This window comes from Lagopus muta, chromosome 5 (genome assembly GCF_023343835.1).
Source record: "Lagopus muta isolate bLagMut1 chromosome 5, bLagMut1 primary, whole genome shotgun sequence".
Taxonomy (NCBI): domain Eukaryota; kingdom Metazoa; phylum Chordata; class Aves; order Galliformes; family Phasianidae; genus Lagopus; species Lagopus muta.
This window is the reverse complement of record NC_064437.1, coordinates 11487682-11508458: the sequence shown is the minus strand read 5'-3', so window position 1 is coordinate 11508458 and position 20777 is coordinate 11487682. Positions and strand designations below refer to the sequence as shown.

Below are 20777 nucleotides of genomic sequence, written 5' to 3'. Positions count from 1 at the left end.
CCAACCCATTTCTCTGAACATTACTTGCAGAAAGCTGCTGTCTAGATGAAACTGAAACTTCCACCTCTGACTTTTCACATTTTCAACTCTTAAGACCTGAACCTTGGGTTGTAACTTTTGTCTGTCCCTGCTTGCATGTTATTAAACACTTCTTAAATTGATTTGGGGAGGAAAGGGATAAACAGATGCAGTTCCTGCATTACAGGCTTTCCAAACCCAGCCTTATGAGTCAGCTGAAATTCAGCAGTAGGAGTGGCAAGTTAGGACCAGCCAAGGTCTTGACAGAGCACATGCCAGCACAGAGGACAGGGACATGCAGATCAAAGCTCCACTCAGTTTATCTGACTTTCTCTGTTTCTCAGTGCAACAGATTCCGGGAAAACTTAAGAAAACAAACTCCTAGTCCCTTCCTCTCTTCAAGTCCTCCCCACTTCCAACAAATAAATCAAAAAAGAGAAAAACATTCTTCTTACACCTGGACCCTTTGTTCATTATTCTGTGGTTCATAGAAAACTAACATCCGGTTACTGGAGCTTCCTCTCTCCTTACCAAGGTGCGCTTGTACATGAGTGCTTTGTGCCAACCAGACAAATACGTGCTATTTCTACATGCTTCACTCTTTCCTGGTCAGAGCAGAGGTTAACCCCATTGACTCTAGTGAGAAGTGATCATGAGGATGCTGGAAAACAATGGCAAGAAAACAGTTCATAACTGGCTTAGAAAAAATGTTGCCACACTCACAACTATGAATAATTTCTATAAGAACACTGATACCTCCTCTTACCAAAATCACTTCTTTACCAAAATCTCAACTTGAATAATTAGTAATTATACCTGAGGTATTTTGGCAACTCTGACCATGACAAGGAGATTGGAGCCATTGTATGATTCTACGATACTATGATTTTAGTAACAATGACATTCTACAGGCCATATCCATTTTGTTCATCAGTTACTTCTCTTCCAGGACCATGTCTGTTCTTTTGCATCCCCCTTTGCTTTCCTCTCCGAAGGCTGACATACATCAGTGCTGAAGTTTTACAGTGTTTCATTACATGAGATATCCTTCCCAAAAGCTAAGATGACTGGATTGTATACTGCCATGTCCATGGATAATATAAGCACATCCCAAAATCTCATTTATTAGGATGCTATGATAAGGATACATTAGATCACACATTTAGCACAGATGTGCCAAATGCTTTATCAAATTTGCTATATCATAAAATCATAGAATCACAGAATGGCTTAGGTTGGAGGGGACTTAAAAGATCAGCCTGTTCCAACCCTGCCATAGTCAGAGTTGCTGACCAATTGATCAGACTGCTCAGGAAATCATTAAATAAATGGATTAAATATGTCCTTTTATGCAACACCCTGCTTCATTCCCACTAATCCACAGAAACAGTCTCCTTCAGCTCCTGAGATTCCTGCCATACAATTGCCTTCCTGTGCCTTTCCTCCCAGCCTGTATGTCTTTGTTTTTCTCACAAAGCAGAGCTCAGTGTATTTCCTGTACCACCTCACAGGCCATCGCCCTTAAAGCAACACTGCTTGTCCGCAGTAAGAATCTATCTCCAACACAAAGAAAGCAGTTTGAAAATTGCAGTTAGCCAGGGCTGCCTCCAAAAAAAAAAACGGCTCTTGGGGCTCATGTATTCTCATCTCATTAGAAAAAGGTGGAAGGAAGCATGTAACCCATTACCTCTGAGCTCTGGCCAGTTACTAATCTCTTCCACACCTTACTCATACTCCCTGATCTGCTCCACCATCCAGCACGCTCTATTTCATTCCTTCCATCCTCATCCTCCCCCTTTCCTGAACACTCTTCAAGTAGTTCCTTTAACCCATCCTCCTCTAACCCACTCATCCCAGCACCTTCTCTGATAACTCCTGTGAGACCAGACTGCAGCTTCTCTTTCATTTTCCTACTTATTCCCTTTTCATTTATTCCCTACTGGCAAGAAGACTGGGTCCTCAGCCCCTCCCAGCCCTCCATGTTCTGCTTGTGAGTCTTAGGATCTTTTGGGAACGCAAAGCTCGGGAGAAAGAGTATTGTCAGGGCAGCGCCTACATCAGGACTTTGCTTTCCTAATAGGCATGTGCACATATTTTGCACATGGTCATACATTTTAAGACAGGAAGATTTTTTCTGTGACACAGGGGCTCAGGACCAGGCACCACACAGCAACAGCATCACCAATGAAACTGCTGGCATTCCTAGGTAGGTAAAATCTTCTTCCCAGGGGAGCGATGGCAAGTGGGAAGGGAGTGGGGTCTAGCAAACCACCTATGGGGACAGCAATATGGGTCTGGAGAGAATGAGTGTGTTGAAGTTAATGGAAGGCAGCTGGTACAAGGACTTAAAGTCTACACAGCTGTGACTTGTGCTGTTGGTTACAGGATTGAGAAGTCCTACTGTTAGGGTTGCCCCAAAACCAAGTCCTACAAATGCCTATCTTTATTTTATTGTTGGTATTATTCCATATAGACAGATTTATTATGGGTTTTGGTGTTTATTTTCTTTTCTTTTTTTTTTAATTCCTACTGTCTCTCTGTTCAAGAGATTTTTAGATTTCACTTGTTAAGAACAGTAAAGTGACAACAGACTCCTACAGGTTTCTGTTTTAATCTCTATGAGATGGTCTCCTTTCTTAAAAACAGAGAAGGTGAAACTTGGTGATATATAAATTGATTTGAATTAGATGTAATTGTTAAAATTTGTGTGTAAGTTGTAGCCTTTTGAATTTTTCATAAAATTTTTTTTGAGAAAAAAATACACCTCAGTGAGATTTCATGAAGCAGTGAAACCTATAATTGTAACACAAGGCTAGCAAATATCCACAATAATATCTGAGTAGGGAAAAGCAGAACTGCAGGGGAAGACAGCATCAAGAAGGGGCTTTGTGTTCTGCAACTTTCATTATGTCTAGCTAACCATTTATACAGCACAAATTCAGAAACTTACTTTACTTTCTGAGTTAACTGCCTCTATTTCTAACCCATTATAGGATGTGTATAATTATTCAGTGAGCCGTTAGTTTTCTCACGGGGAGAAGTTCCTTTTCTTCTTATGTGCTATACACATTCATACAATGGGAAAATAGTTATATCATGTGGGATTTGTTCAGTGGATGGAAAAAAAGAGTATGATACATTCATAACATGGAAATGGTATTGTAAGAGATTATTTTAAAATAATTTGGAGAAGATTTTAAAACCCTAATGCCACAATGTTGTAAATACCATGACATGTCAATTTAATCTCTCAGACCACGCGTGTGTATTAGCTGCATATGTATGGAAGTGCTTATAAAAATAAAAAATCTGATCTTGGGAAACCTCTGCGGTATTTTTCACTTGATATGTGTAGGGCAGTTTGGATTACACTCCATACATAATTCAGAGTGCAAATAAAAGTCTGTGCTTTATTGGAAAGTACTAGAAAGCTCTGAAAGCCTTTCAAATGTTTTCCATAGATCACTGAGTAATTTCTACATTGCTTACCAGTTTGATATTGGTTGAATGTGTACACAGGTTCTCAATCTCTAGTGTCTGCTATTTCTACCTCCTGATTGGTTTTACCAAAGAATCTGCTGCAGCTGTTGGCCATCAGTCACCCCATTGTGCAATGTTGCTGACTCTGTGACGATGTTGAGTTTGCTGGGATATCCCAATCTCATTGATACTTTTCACCCTGGTCTGTTTTTAGAGCTCATTATGAATTTTTTAAGTAAATAAATACGTTTTTTCTTTGTTCCAGTTTTGGTTTCCAGTCTGCTGGACTATGGCTATACTACAGGAAGCTGCAACATGACATGCCACAAAGATGCACGGTGTGAAGTTCAGGGTGGGACACAAGGCTGCTATTGCTCCCCAGGATACACAGGAAATGGCATTACCTTCTGTTACGGTAAACACATTTTCCTTATATGCATTTCTGATATCTGTTTTCTTGAAAAAATTACTCAAGAACCAATTAACTCAATGACTAAATTCTGTTACAACACCTTATGCTAAATACTCTCAATGCCAAACATTAAGAACTTGGCAGTTTCCAAGAAATTCTACAACTCAGCTTCATACAAAGCTTCTCTCAGTTGTACATAAACTCTTTTTCAGCATTAGTCTTGGTGCATAGAGTCCTCTTCTACAGAAACACTGAAACATCATCTCTGGTTTACCTTCAGCAATTTCCTTTATGACTTTGGTCTTCTGAAGCTTGGGATTGGCACAACCACTACTTTACTACTCTCACAACTCATCCACACACACATAGCACTAGGCTACTCTTCTCAGCCTCTAATCATGATTAAAAAAATATAGCTCCTGAGATACTCTGGGAAACTGAGAAGGTGTGTGTACCATAGGGAAATGGTACATGTGAAGCCAATATTCATTTTGTTTCACTACAGTTGCCCAACTACAGGCGGGCAGAAATGTATATGAGTCATGCTAGTTTTTAGTGTCCTGAGAAGTAGTTATGAATATTAACCAGCCATTTAGTCAGTTTTTGTGTTTCACGCATCTTGGTAAATTAATAACAGGCACATCAGTTTCATACAAGTGTAGACAAGCTGCCCACCTTTACTGTCAGTTTTTATCCCTCTTTTACCATGATTTACTTGGAAGTGTATTTGTTTTAGGAAAATTTAGAATGCAAAGGTTTACTTTCTGACAAACCTTTTATAAATGGAATGTTTAGGCAGAAACATTGCTGTTTAAAATAATAAACAATGAAGAATCAAAAAATTATAGAGTAGTTTGAGAGAGAACTCTGGAGGTCATGTGGTCTAGCTCTCAATCAAAGCAAGTCCTACTTAGACAATGCTTCTCAGGGCCTTGACCAAGTTTCAGTTATCTCCAAAGATGAAGATTATAGTTCTCTCTGGGCACTCACTCTTGTATTTGGCTACCACAATTTTATTTTTATTTTCCGATATCTAGTTGGAGGTTTTCTTGTTCTATCTTGTAGTTGCCTCTTCTGTGCTCTTTCCACTTACTGCAGTTCTAAGAATAGTTCATCTCTACAAACTCCATGACCGTTAATTAGGTAGCTGCAGAATGCACTAAGATTTCCCCTTGATCTTCTCTTCTGTAGCCTGAATAATCCCAGTTCTCTCAACCTGCTCTTTGCATCATCATGTGTTGTGCAGTCACTAAATATGTTACTCGAATATAATGCAAACCTTGCCATAAATATAGGTTGGTCATTATTTGTGTAGTGTGCTAGCCAAATTAAAAGAAGAAGAAATGGCCTTCACCTCAATACTGTATTATTTTCCATTGTATTTGGATTAATTTAATTTTACTACTATCAGTAAGCTGCTTGACTTGAATGTCAACTGCATATTTGCAAAGTACCTACACTTGTGAATAATACAGAGAAATAAGAAAACTGAGTGAATTTTTTTTTCAGTAGTACCTTTTGAGGAACAACTCAAACTAATACTTCCTGATGTAATTATGATCTTGTATCTACTGCATTATCAGCAATTTTCTAGAAATTTCTGATTACGAATCATCAGCTAAATTGAAAATAAAGATAACTGTTGTCCTTCACTGATTTTACTGACGTTATTAAATCCATACATTGTGCGTGCCTTCTATGGTGTTATTAAAGGATGGTGTCATATGAGGATGGATTTATCTTACCTTACATGTTCTTTTATCTCATATGGTATCTTTTCCTTAATTTCATTTTTTCCCTTATTTTCTTAGTGAAATCTACAGTCAAAATCATCAAAACGCTTATTGGTCATTTAAAGAAAAATTTGGTATGGCGAAACAGGCATGTTTGTTAATTACAAAGCTTATGAATCAACTAATCATTTATTAATAACTGTATTAAATGTTTGGAAACTCAGTCTTTAAAACAAAATTTCCAATATCAGTCCAAGCATAGCACTAGTAGATTTATTTTTGGTGCTTTGCCTTTCAGTGGCAATGCTTTGAAGCAAGCCTCAGTTCAGCAGATCAAATTTTTTTTCTGCTAAAATACCTCAACAACAACCAAAGTCACTTACCCTACAGCTATGTAGCAAAGCTTGTATCAGCACAGTATGGCTGTTTTCCCTGAAAGAAAGCCTAGTTTCTCTAGGGCAGTATGTTATACAGTACATTATTAATACTGTGCACCAGACCTCTGTTAGCATAAACAAGTAACTTGAATTTTAATTTTAATTGGGTAGCCTCTAGAAAGGATCAGAAGTATAGGTTGAACCCTATCATAAGCACTTTAAAGCAATGAAAATGTAAAGCAAAGCCTCAGTTATTTAATGATGTATTAGATTTCACTGTTCTGTATGTAGAATGCTGCAGGTGTATCTGCTGTTCTACAGATAGCTACCCATTTTTCTTCAGTTAATAATCTTAGGCTTTTACAATGATAGTACAGTCACCTTCAAAGGAGGTCATCAATTATGTGCTAATACAGGAGTTTTCTAAAGAGTATTTATGGCTTGCTATGTTTACTTTTGCCCTTTTTGTTATTTACATAGGTTACAAGTGTCATAATTACTTTCACTGACATTAATAATTCTACACAGTGAAGAACCATCTTCTTCACTGTAGGCAGCTAAACCACATAAGTGGTTGTTTAGAGGGTTTCTACTAAAAACAAGTAAAATTCTTTCTACTAAAAACAAGTAAAATTCTTTCTCCTTGTAAAAATGTTGTGCAAAAAATTGCTAGTTTTCAGCTTATACAGCTGAAAAAGTGTCCCCTTTTGTTTATAGGGACATCCTCAAAGTATTTAAAAGGTTTTTTCTACTTTTTCTCTATTTTTTACTTGCTCATAACACCTCTTAAATACTTGTAAAAGTTATTTCTTTACTAGCTCTGTCTTTTCAATGTGATACATATTTTCCCTTGAGTTTACTGTGCTGCAAAAGGCAATAATGCCCTGTTACATTTATTTCCTAGCACCATTATTGATGAATCATGAATCACTGATGTCAGCATACCTCAGGAATGGGGTTTGTTAGTTTTTACTTTGCTCTCTTTGCCAGCTGGCTAAGTGACTGCAGAGAGCTCAAGATTATTGGATTTGTTGTGTATAGATAAAGACACATAGATATGAATTTAATTTCCTGGTGTCAAAGTCATGGCTTTTAAAATAATTATCCTCTTACAGTCTTTCCCACAAGATTTCAACCACTTTAAATTAGGTGATGTTTTGGGCTTTCCAAAGACATCCTTTGGACAGTGTAACAAAAAGCTAATCCTCTGTCATTGTCTTCTCTAAGAATATGTGCAGGAATGCACATAGTCAGGAGAATAACTGATTGTAGGATCTGGCTTCTTGATTGTATTGGAATTATGACTTACATAGCAATAAATTCCTTCTGTATAACATCTTCCAGAAAGTGGTAAATGAGTCACCTTGTCAAGCTTTACACCTCTGAGGTAGAAAATACCATCCCATTCTTCTTTTGTATTTATATTTCTTCTTTTATGTAACATAAGACAAGGGAATGGCCTCTGAAAACTGTTCCCCTTTTAGGGTTCATTTTTTGGGCAGATGTGTATTTTAAATGTAATTTATGAGGTTTTAACTTCATATTATCATGTATCAAATTGAAGTTAAACAGCTAGAGCTCTTGGCAAAAAAATAAAATATATCCAAACAGTACTGATTTCTAGATATGTTAACTTCCTCTTTTGCAAAAATGCCATGGATTTTGTACTGGTAGATAGCATATATTTGCCCCTTTTGTAAAGTTATTTCTTCAAGTGAAAAGTCAGCTTTATAAATTAGGTGTTGCTCAAAATCCCAGCGTTCTTCCAAAACAACAAAATTAAAAGGAAACAAACAAAATTTCAGATTGTACATAAAACTTTAAAGAAGCTCATATTTTATTTTTAAAACAGAAGGAAGAATGAGTTGGCATCTTTGATGCTTTCCCAAGCAGCTCTGCTGTTTCAATACTGGCTGCTTCTTGATTGCTGACTGCCAATTTGCTGATTTGCTGGCACACTGCAGGAAATTAAAGTAAACAGTGTGATCACAGTGTTTACTTTAACTTTGTAAAATATGGAAGGAAAATGAAGCAATGTTGTTTGTTCCAGGAGGGTAGACAGGCAAGCAGGAAAAGTCTGAACACAATATCCCTCCCAAATAACCCCGAACAGTTTTCCCTTGTCAATGCCTCTTGCACAATATACTACAAAAATTAATCAGTCTCACTTGTAAAATACTTGCAGATCTTCCAGAAATAGTGAGCAGGGACTTAGGCTATCGGGCAACTTTGCGCTGAAGTGGGACACTGACTCTCTTTCTAAAGTGCAGTGCATTAGGATTTATGATTTTCCAGAGGCAAAAAAATACATCAGTGCAAAGTGGTATTTTATATCAAAATACAGAATCCCTCTGAGAATGCAGAACAATTTATGTAAACGCAACTGAATCAATTGAAAGCCTACTCCAAGTCTGAACACAAACATATTTTCTTGTTTTACTGAGGGTCATACTATCAACTCTCTTCTTTTGCCAGTTCTTAAAGAGGCTTTCTTGTGAGATATCAGCTTCTTGCTCTAAGGTGATGTTAATGTGTCCCACCACTGACTTTATTGCAGGCACTGAGTTTGTTTTGATTCAGCAGTGTCACCATTGCCATTCTACAGCATTCAATAGGTATATAATTTTAATGGAATTGTACCTTTCAAATTAACATGATCCTGTAAAACCACTCTATGTAATCACTGCATTCTACCTAGAAGTAGCAAATGATCTAATCCAAATGCTGATTTACAAGTGGAAGTTTTTTCATTACCAGCAGGCATACATCACAGGATGTCACTTCTGTGTTTACCAAATAGTCTGAAATCACTGATACGGAAGATCCAACCCACACGCTTCCTAAATTCATTTCACTACTATCAGTTACCACAAGCTATAAAAAGGCAAATTGCAGCTGCTCTAGCATAACACAGCAGGAGAGAGATATGCCTTAGCCAAACACAAACAACAGGGCTCAGCACAGCGGGTGATAGCTTGGAAACCTTGGGATATGCTACTCAGGAGCCAAAGCAGACTCCTGATTCCCAGCCTGTTTGACATTCTCCCCATAATCTCTGCAAATGTCTCTCACTTTTTCTTATCATTTATCCTTTCCTCCCTTTTCCTGCGTCTTCTAGTCTGTGTTATTTTACCTCCAAATTCTGTCGCATATTTTCCACAGTTTCAGATTTGAGTGTGGTAATACTGGAATGTAGGCTGTGTGAAAGGGCAGAGGTTATCTTCAAGTTCAGAATTCCTACTCTTGTATTTAGGTGTCTGACTTTTTGGTGGTCCCAGGAAGTGTTACGAGGACCCTTCCTGTTGCTTGCTTCTATAGTTATTATACTTTTTATTAAATCCATCCCTTCAGAGTTCCTCTGCAGAAGGCAGTAACTTTTCTTCCTGTCCACATCTGCACTGGTCATAATGTAGCTGAGTGCTTTTCACCTTTTCCTGAAGGCTGGCTGTTGAGCTTTGAGACATTATACAGCCTATGCATCTCAGTGCATATGCATTCATATCTCAGTATGCATTCATCATTAAATTTGTAGGCAAGCAGTTTAGGAAACTGGAAAGCCTGGGAAAATTAGCCTGGAGGATTAGGTATTACCTGTCCTGTGCATAAAATCTACTTGCCTGGGAACAGTTAATGCGCAAGTTAACAGCAGGTTCCTGGCCATTGGAGTCCTGTAGTGTTGGTGGGTCTTCTTGTGTAACTTTTATCTGTGTGTGGTTTCTGTCCTCCCTCTGCAAGATGTTATATGTTTTTGTGCATTAGAGAAGAGTTTGGAGGCTGTGATGTATGTAGATGGCTGGAGACTAATTACAGTTGTATGGTTGCCTTTCAGTTGCAAAGAACTGAGATATGTTTATGTTCCAGAAAACAGCCATTCTCTTTAACATACTCAAGTTTTAATCAAATGGTATTTGTAGAGTTAACTTTACTTTTTATAAGTAAGCAAACTTTCTTACTTTAACAAGATACCATTGAAAGCACCTGTTAGTTGAAGCTTTTAGGAATGGATCAGGAGTTTGAAAAGACAGAGGCTATGCGTAATACCATCAGTCAGATGGAAAGCAGTGTAAGATACTAGAAGTAATAAAATGATCTTGCTGATTAAGGGACAGAGGATGCTGTCCTACTCCAGTTGTCTTACCTCCAGAAAATGGCTGTCCATAAAAAATTGGTCTTGAAAACAGTTTGTGCATTCATAGCAACAAATCTAGCTAGCTAACATGCACAAAAAAATACCTCCTATTTTCTCACTAAATGAGATAGAGAGAAACCTTCCAAGGGACCTACTTTCCTACTGTCAGAAAATATAGCTTGCCTGGAAGAAAAGTATAGTGGTCTATAGAGCCCAGTATAATCATTTATAAGAGACTGACCCTGACTTTAATAAGCCTTGGACCAAGTCCATGATAGACACAATCATAACATTCACAGATTTTAGCATACACACACACATGCACTCACACACAAAGTAGAAAAAAAAAAAAACTTCAATCTTTTTTCCATGGTTTTTGCTTACATTTTCATGAAATGGTACTGTAAGTATGATGAAAGTACAATAATGGATCTTTTGAAGGGGCTATGAAGAAACTGAACTTCTCATTACATCTTCAGTCCTATACAGTCTCTCTTTTAAATTAGACCTATTTGCATCTGAAGAGGTTTTAAAATATGTGTACATTATGTGGTAGATAAAGGGTTAGTTATCTCTCTCAAAAATGTACCCAAACTTTCAAGTTGATTAGCTGCACACAGGCAGTTTGTTATTTGTTTAATTCAAAATTTGTTTTAACCCTTGCCAAATAACACTAACTTGCTTTATTGAGAGAATATTCTTTTCATCCTGTTTTATGGCCCTAGGAATCAATTGATATGTTACATGTTTAGAGGATGTAGGAAAATTCATTCAAAGAGCTTTAAACTTATTGTCTCAAAGTGTGCTTGCTATGTGCCTCCCAGAGACACTATTGACTTCCTGTTTCTCTCACATTTAAAATAGTCCCAAAAGGTCCAGTAGTAACAATGCATTCTTCTAATTTCCTGGTGTAAAGGTAAAGGGACAGAAGATATTTCCAGAACTTGTGTATACTCATATACAAATGTACACAAGGGGATCTATTTCTGTAAATGTATGTGAATAAAAAGCAAGCAGTAGAGCCCAGTACAGCTATCAGATTCTGCATCTGCCTTTGGGGCTGTGAAGTTAGCGTCTCCTAGAAAATTATCATAACGAATTACACCCCTTACAGAGGTTGATGTTACCTCTATTAAACTATATTGATTTCCATACAATATCCCACCAATATAGCATACTTATTTGTTTCCATTCAATAAATCATAGAGTTTAATTCCAGAAAAGTGTTCTCTATAAGACTGGTGTTTCCCCCCCCTCTTCCAGCATAAACTGGCCACAGTGGTGAAGTTGTCTGTAACCTCATTTGAAATGTGTAATTTATCTAGGATGATATGCTGGTGCACAATTTTTCTGTATAGGGCCGTGAAAAATTGCCATCTGAGCTGCTGGCAGACAGAATATCAAACCCAACTCAATCCCGTATATATAAAAGATTTTAAGAAGGTAATTGACACTTTGGGCCTCTATTTGCCAAAGAAAGAGATAATGACATTCTCCAAGAAGATTAGAATCTAACCAAACACTGTGCTCTAAATACGGAGCACAAAGGCAGGTGATGTTTGTAAAAATGCTTCCTGGCTGCAAGAGGAGGAGGGGGCTGAAGGACTGCAATTTTGCAGTGTATATTTTTTAGGTACACAGATTTAATTTAGAGATTATGGCTTGAAAATGAAATTTACAGTATGTGTGTTTTTGGGTGATAAGAAATTGATTTTTTGACCTTGGTACACACTAATTGAAATATCTGGCACTGTGCTTTGCTAAGGTTAAAGGAAGCCATATATGCCTGGAACCGCATTCTTCTTTCACCTTGAACTGTGCAGTTAATCACAACCATAATCACTGGCAGGAAGGAACTGCCGTTTAGCTGTTCTACAAGGAAGCTGAATAAACTCTGTTCATTGTCTAATGGATAGGTTGTTGTGTGATTACTTCAGGCAAGGTTTAAGAGATTCATGATAACTTCAAAACGGAGACTTCTGGTGGCATTGCCATTTAGTGAGGGGCCAGAGCTTCACCCAGAGCAGGGCAGAGTGCAGCACAGCAGGCAGCTCTGCATTGCTTCTCCTTGGGGCTGCTCACTAAGCCTGGAACAGCTCTGTCCTGTGCCTTCTGCAAGGAGGTGATTCAGGGAGCAGGCCCTCTGGTCATGCTCTTCTTCACACTGAGTCCAGTGGTGGAGAGGAGAGAGCAGCCCATGGACTGCTCTGTCATTGGACTGGTAGTTCTCAGTATCCTCTACTTTGAAAGGCTTTTTTGTAGCATTAATAGCTCTGCTTTATTTAGTGGAGTTTCTGTCTGAGCTTAGATTTGTACTACTGTGACAGTTTAGAGCTGTCTATAAAGCAGTGTGGCAGGGTGTCCCATTATTTTGCTTATTACTTAATGTTACACATTTGTTAGGTTGGCACAGGATCATGTTTTTCAAAAAGGAAAATGAAAGCTCCTGAAAAGCCTTGACAATAAATGGTTATTTGTTCAGAAACAGCCGAGTCCAATCTTTGTTTATGTTAGCAGGCTTCATGTAATGGTGCTGCAATAAAGAAAAATAGCTCTTCAGGATATGTATTGGCTTTTATGTTTTATTTGTAATGAAAGCTATGCACATAGGCAGCAATCTACATAAGTTACATTGAGGGAGAACATAAGCATAGATGGTGACTTGCATGTTTATGTATTTAATATTTATTTGTGGCAAAACATCTGAATCTCAATTTTAAAGAATGTGAAATCAGGCTGAAGTACTGCAGTTTTTATTCCTAGGGTGTTACTGAAGGAAGACCAAGAGAAAAGGTGAGTTCACCACCCACTGGGAGCCTGCTGCTTCCCTCCTGCCCATCTGTGCAGAAGAGCTGGAGGTCATAATCACTGCCTCATATTCTATTTGATCCCAGGTTAGCAGAGAGTCCTTGGGCTCTGGAGGTTATTATACTGTGATCCTCACTGGTCTCCTAATATAATAATGGTTCTGGGTTATTCCCAAAGTTCGGCGTAGCCTTGGGTCACAGCTTGTGTCAGGCCAGTAGTTAGTGCTGCTATAGCCACATTGCGCAACAAATTTCATCACAGATCTCTGTAACTTCAGAGGCCGTGAACAACTGCTGGAGAAATTCCCCAGGGCAGTTCAGGTACATTGACGTGAGCTGAAAGAAGTTAAGCTCTGCAGGCCTAAACAGGAGATCTGAGCTGCTCAAACTTTACGTTCTTTGTGCAGTTCTTTGTGGCAATGGGAAAAGAATAGGTGGAAAGTCATGTTACCGTGAAGGCTTTGCCTTACTTTGTCTTGAATAAACCATTTTGGTGGGTAGCATTGATGCTGAGGAAGTTCTGCCTTTTCAAAATCAGCTTGCAAGAAGTTCAGAAGGGAGATCAGTGGAAGCTGGAAGTACACAGGTGAACAGTTCAGGTCCTTTGTACCTATCCAAAATGTTTCATTGTTCAGAGCTATGATGAAGCATGCATCAATTCATAAATATGACCCACTGTGCAATGTAAAAATGTCAATATTTCTGCTGCATTGTGTAAGGGATATCTGATGCATACAGAAAGAATTTCATCTCCTTAACAACCACAGAGAAAATAGGAAAGGCAAATAGCCTTCAAAAGTGTATTGACTTGAAAGCATAGCTAGAGAGAAGTTTCTAAAACCTAATATAGCTTTTCAGGTGGGCTTATCAAAATAGAAACAACACTGGATAGCAGTTGTAAATTATGCTGAACTATGATTTGGCTACTTTTTTAGGGTTGTGACATACATTACAGTGTGCCCTATTTGGTGGTATGTTGGTTCCACCAAGCTTTCACCATATTCAACTCTGTGGTAAAATCAAGGAACTTCTAAGCAAAGCTGTCTTTAGAAGGTGAGGTCACTTTAGGCTTGCATCACACAATACCACCATTCTCACAGGAGAAGCTAGATAGATATTCTGCCCTATGTCTACTGGGACACGGTGGGCTACACAAGTGTTCGGCTTAGTTTTGTATCATTTTGCATATGAGGCCTGACAATTAGACAGATGTCAAAGGGGAAGCTGAATATTTACACAGCTGTGGACTGTAAAGAGAAAAACTGTTAACCAAACTTTTTGTACCTCCTCCTGAATAAACAAGTAGTATGCTAATACTGCTAAATGCTTCTTGTTGGAGGGGAGGGAAGTGCTAAAAGGCCTCTGGATTGTGTCCTCTGTTCCCAGAGAAAGGTTTTTTAGAGGTTTTATTAGCTACAAAGTACACTTGAATTATTACAGGAGTTCTGGCCTTCAATTGATCTACATTTGGAAAACTTATAACCTTATGGTGGCACATTGCCCCCATTATGCAGACAACAGCATTCACGCTGGAGCTCAATATCCAAACTAGCAATGGGTCTGTGCTTCAGTATGAATATATGGTTTTGAGTGCTGCAACAAAAATTCAACTGCAGGGTATTACTACTTCTGCTGGCAGTGTGGTAAAAATAGTGTCTTGATATACCTGCTGCTTCTATTCTCATTGCAGAAAGCAAGGGCAGGAACACAGATGAGCACAGTAACAGATTTTGTTGTACTTTACTGCGAAAGAGGTGATGCTGCAGACTTTCCTGCAGTTGACTTCTGTGAGCTACAGTGGCTGTAGGACACAAAATCTCAGTTGGGGATGAATTTTTCCAAGGAAATATTTGTTGGGAATTTTTGAGCTGTCTCGCTTGGTCTTAGGTGCCTAAAGGAGGACTGAGCTGTTCAAAAGAATAATCTCAGTAGTGGGTGCTGTGTAATTGAAAATCTTCTCATGAAGTGCCTTTTTTTTCCCTATCATCTGTTGGCAGCTGAAGCTTTTGATTGGCTTACATTATTTTTAACTGCAAAGATCCTTTAATTAGGGAGAGGAGCTATGTGAATGAGTTGGAGCTGCTGGTGGTAGTAGCTCCTTGCTGTTGGAGATTCAGTAATTAAATAAGTAGATAATATCCTCCTTATTGAAGAGATTTAGAAAATCATAAGGAATTTGGATTATTACAGCACGTAACATCAGCAAATGAAGGAAAAAAACCATAATGGCAATTTTTATTAGCTGCAATGCAAGTGGAGGGATCTTTTTCTTTCTCCAAACAGCCAAACACTAAACAATTTCTAAATCCGTCCTTATTACTTATTTTTCTTTTTTGGTGGTTAAAAAACCCATAAAGCAGAAATTGAAGACTGGCTATTAAAATACTTGCTGACAGCTTCATTCAAAACATCCTTTCAAATACTGCTATCGCATCATGATTCATCTGCTATTATGATATAGCTGCTACAACAGCAAGTACCTTCCTTCATGGTTAGGGCCTATCTCTTTTCACAAAAAATTCCTCTTTTAGACACTTTATTGAATTCTTGCTGTAAACACATCTTTCTCTGGTGTTATACTTTTTGGACTACAGAAAACTTGTAAGTCCTCCCCATCCCCCAAAAAGAAAGCACTGTAATAGTTCATTGGTGATAAGAAAGGAGATGGTCATGGCAAAAGAAACACCTTTTTTTAACTTCTCACTGGAAAGACCTAAATGCAAATGCTGTGTGCCATTAGAACAAGTTAGGGTTGCTGGCTCAATGCAATGACCACGCATCACTCTGTAAATAGCACGTTGCTGTGCTGAGCTGGCACACAGCCCCAGTGCTGTAGGCAGTTCTGTGCACTGACTCTCCCAGGGCCAGATCTTCTCCTGGCATACAGCAGCACAGCTCAGTCGATGACAACAGTTAGTGAGTTCCCACCAGCTGAAGACTGAACCCAGGAACATCCCAGAGATTAAGTAGTCCCCAGTGAAGCAGGGTGAGTTTCACTCTCTGAGCTTGAAGTTGGTATTATTTACAGTCACTTTAACAGGACAACAGCTGCTCTTTACCTAAAGATGTGCCAATAGCACTGAAAGAATTTGGATCTAAATTGCAGATGGATAGATTTCAATTTGATTTGAGTAGCTGGACTGCATGATGCTGTACTGTAAACTCTCAAAGTCAGAGCTTGAGAGAAAAATGATTAATTTGGAAGCTGATACTCTGAAAGACTTTTATGAAGCAATATATTTTCATAGAAGACACAGATCAATTTAAAAGTAGTAATCAAGGGCCATGTACTATGTGTTCATAGACAGAAAATGTGGAGAATTCAGCCAGAGCTGGGCATTTAACATTCAGGCTAGTGCTGAGGATATTGCCTCTTTGGAAAATAGTATTGTACAGAATTAAAGTGTTATGAATTTCTGAGATAATCACGATGCTGTGCAGATATAAGACACTGCCAGAACACCGCTAGAGTCAAGCACAACACAACTTTTCTAGGCAAATTTGGGTTTATCTTCTGTACAAATTTTGGTGGAAAGAAAAGACTGCAAATATTCACAGGAAAAAAAAAAAAAAAAAAAAAAGGTGAAATCTTGAGACAAAATAGAAACTTATAATTGGAGAGTGTAGTAGAATTTAGTATCTTTCATAACTATTCTCTAAATTCAAGGTAACTACATCGCTTTTCATTAAATAAGACTCAGACTTAGAGGTTTTTCCCTTGCCAGTCCTAACAATTTTATGAGATGCAACATTCCCTTCAAGAGTAATGCATCCACACAGAACTGTTTTATGTCATGCAAATGACAGCATTGTACAAAACCAAAATTTATATTTACTTGGTTAATGCTACAACTAAAATCTTTCCGGATATTTTTAACCTTTCTCCTTAGTAGTAGTCTCTTTGGAAATATGTTTACAAAAGCATAGTGGCTACAGGCAGTAATAGATTGTTTCAGAAGGCTGAATCATTCCATCTTTCACAGCAGTCATTGATAGATTCTACCCTATGCCATGCTAAATTCCTGAAATCAGATCTTCATGCATTCAGTATTCATACTTGGATCTGGCTTTGGTTTTGACAGTCTGGCTGAAGTTGTCCTACGTCATAACTTCAAGCAACCTGAAGGCATCTCTGTATGAATTGCAAACACTAGGTTGCTCTTTCTCCAGTTTTCCATATTTGTCTTTACCAGCCAGGGAGGAAGGTGGAGAACAACAAAATTCTTCATGAGTGGCTTTATTTTAGCTAAGAGTAAAAGGTTGTCTGTGAGAGTGACATTGATATGATATCCTCCTCAGTACCATTTGAATTTAGTTAACTTTCACCAAATCAGACAAATAAAAAATGTTAAGTTGAAAGTTTACTGTAAATATCCTCCTTTGAATAGTTTACTGTAAATTCACACTGAAGAAGCCATATGAAAGAGTTATTTTACTTCAGATTGAGTCAAGAGAAAATGTGACCTTAAGCTTGCATTTCCCTAGCTACCAAAGTCAGTAATTTCTAGACGTAAAATGGTAGGAAGCCAGGTCTTTACATTTTAAGGTAGTACTCAGTATTCAGAAGTATTCAGAAATATGCAAGTGTTCAGAAACATTTTTGTGTGAGATGTTCGTAGCTATTTAATTTGATTTACTTTTGAGTAACATATCTTATCTTAGGAGGAAAAATTTTATTTTAACAGAAAAGCCTGGTTAGACATTGTCTATTTAGATTTTTCTACTCCCTTGGCTATAAGATTCTAGTGAGAGATTCTTTATAAGAACATAAGCATTTAGAGACCATATTGTCTATGTGTGTTTAAAAGGTATTCCTTTAGTCTATTTAACAGATCCAAAGCCTTAATTCATAAAACTTAGATCCATATCTATTTCTTCACATAAATAAGTAAGTTCTATAAATGCATAAGAAGGAAATAAGTATGCTGCACATAGTCTTACTAAAACAGCTAAAAACAATTAACTATTTCCAAGGGTTTTTCCATTGCACATAGATCATAGTGTTTGAAGAAAAAATCTTCTTTTTCAATTCTGTAATATGGAATTTATTTAGTCAGGTGATGTGAGTAGCTAGAGAATCTGGGGGAAAAGAGTTGCTTATGGAGAGTGAAAACCCTTAAAAATCTTATTAACTCTGTTAGTTTTACTAGTTCTATTCACTTTGTGTTAATAGTGTAAGTAAACAAGGTATACAAAAAATGGCAAGACTTTTACTACTGATTTTTCCTTGGTAAAGCAACATAATATACTGATGTAAAACCAGATGACTTTGTGCTATGTGCACATTGCTATCTGTTGCTCTATAGCACTCAACCAGACAAAATCTAAAGAACTTCCAAATGTTGAAACTTACTGAGACTTGAAAATGAGAGTGAAGTCTTTTCTGACTTGTTTTGTAAAAATGTTATAATCAGTAAGCTTCTCCTAGCTGTTTTTGTTGTTACTTCCCCAGCCTTTGATAGACCAGGTGTAAACTACTTCTGGCTGGTTTGTCAGTGGGCACCCATTATTATCAATTGGGACATAAAACCCTCCCTCACAGATTTGTATAGGTAAATCTGGTCATAGACTCTTCTCATTTCTATCCTCTCTGCCTTCTCTCTTTATAATATCTCTGTCCTGAGTCATGTTAACAAAATCTAGTAATTCAATATCATCTGTGAATTTAATTCTCAGACTGTTCATCTCTTTTTCCAAAGCATTAATAAACATGTAAAATAAAACTGGGCTTAATATCAATTCCTGTGGCAACCCAACTGGATACCTCTTCACAGCTCAGTGCAGTGCTGTTTGTCATGACTCATTATCCTTTGTTTACATTATTTCAGCCAGTTTTTAATCCACATGACAGTGCCTTTATCTAAGACATTATAAATTATTTTTCTAATAAGATTTTGTGAGCCACTGTGTCAAATATTACAGCCCAGAAATATTGCAGCCACTCTGTTCCCTCCGTACACTACCCCAGCAAACAGTGAAAGAGCAATTGTATTTTTCAGGCATGATCTGTTCTTTGAAAATATAAACTTTTCATTGCTCATGGTTTCCTTGTTCTTCCAGATGATTTTTAGACTTGTAGTATTTATTCAATTATGTTAGAGGAGATTGATAGCAATCATATCAGAAGATATCTGGAGGTTCACTCTCCCTACCTTTCCTCTTTTCTTTAAAGCCTTTCAGAAACAGCTGAGATTCACAGCTAGGATTTTAAGGCAAAAGGGGCAACATATCTCAAAAGTACGTCCTTCAGCAATGAGGAGTCACACATGACAAGTATCGCCAGGGAGGGTGTCCTACAGATGGAAGCAACTATAATCAAGGGAGGAGAGGATTTCTTTGAAGGTTTGAAGAGATGAAAGGAGCAGGGAATGTGAGAGACATTCTCAAAATTGGAAAGTTGGGGTGATGGGAGTGATTCTCTAGCAAAGGATCACTGTTCTGTCATTCTGGCTCTGACTTTGCCTGTTGCTTGTCAAATCAAGGGCCATGCTTTTCCTATGATTCTTATGATGCTGTTTTCATTCCACTTGGGGCTTTGGAAAACAAAAAACAATCCAGTTCTTCCATGCATTTTGGATTAGATAACCTTCTAAGGGTCCCTTCCAACTTAAAGAATTCTATGATTCTATGAATTGATGAAGGCATTTTGGATGTGTTCTGTGCAGTTTGTATCTGCAGTCCTTCTCTTCTCATGCCATCAAGACCATATGGAATACTAGGGACAGGAGTTTTTGCCCTCATATTTGGGGCTTGAAATACATGGACAGACCTTGCACTGTCTTTACCAAGAGCTGTTCTTTCCTGGGAACAGCAGGATCACACCAAGGATCAAATCCTCTTTGTGGAAGGATTACACTTCCTGCCAAATATGTGACATGGTTTAGTTTCAAGCACATACAGAATAAATCTCTGACAAGACAGACATTTAACAGTGGCTTAGTATCCAGGACTGTCATGGAAGACAGCTCTCAGCATCAGATCTAATAAGATTTTCTGGTCAATGACTGCATGATTTTGGGATCCTGCCACGTAAAAAAAAAAAAAATTGGTAGAGATGGTGTCTAATGAAGTTTTAGTAAAAATGTATATGTACTGCACTAGTGTGAATTAGTACAGCTAAATTATATGTGGAGATGATACCTAAGAAGCCGCTCTTAAAAAAATAAGTTTTCCTTTCTGCCAGCTCTTGTTACTGTTCTTCAACCCTTCCCTGTCTTTCTGTCACTTCTTCTTGGACTTTAAAATTCATTCATCAAAGAGATAAGAGGTTTTGTTTTATATATCACTAAAGATTATCCCATGAAAACAATGCTACTAAAAATATGTGATGGCTGATCTATAAGATGTATGTGGACATTTTGTAGATATAACAAAATTTCCAGTCCAACTCCTGGAAGCAAAAAACATAAACTCACTCAGGAGATTCCTGTTTCTTACAGTGCTGAATGCCTTATGCTCTGAGAAAAAAGAAAGCCAAACTTCCTGTGCTGGGGACAATCAGAGAGGCAGATGCAGTCACTTCCACCCTGGAAACTAAGTACCAAGGTGGTTAATATTCTTTCAGAATGCTTACTTAGGAAAGTATGGGTAATAATTTCTCTTTGTACAGCTTTGCAAAAACAAAAGGAAAGAAAAAAAAAAAAAAAGAAACAACACAAAAACACATGATTACAAAGTTTCAAATCAGATATGACAGCCTTAATGTTTTTGCATTATCTTCCTGCTCTGGAATTAAAGAATGTTTATAGAGGGCTAACTTGGGCTGTATCAGCATGGCTATATGATCCCAGAATCCAACCCATCCTTCAAGATTGTGCCGTC

General features: G+C 37.7%; 1 protein-coding gene across 5 annotated transcripts in view; it reads left to right on the top strand.

The window, feature by feature from the left end:
- The first annotated feature begins 1526 nt into the window (after positions 1 to 1526).
- The window catches only part of ADGRL4 (adhesion G protein-coupled receptor L4), a 74971-nt gene continuing 55720 nt past the window's right edge, over positions 1527 to 20777 (top strand). For 2 of the 5 annotated variants that reach the window (XM_048945164.1, XM_048945160.1), the window contains exons 1-2: positions 1686 to 2224; positions 3764 to 3913. In XM_048945164.1, the coding sequence (XP_048801121.1) occupies positions 2203 to 2224; positions 3764 to 3913 (172 nt within the window). In that variant the 5' untranslated portion in view covers positions 1686 to 2202. The other 3 variants (XM_048945163.1, XM_048945162.1, XM_048945161.1) reach the window with 3 other exon arrangements.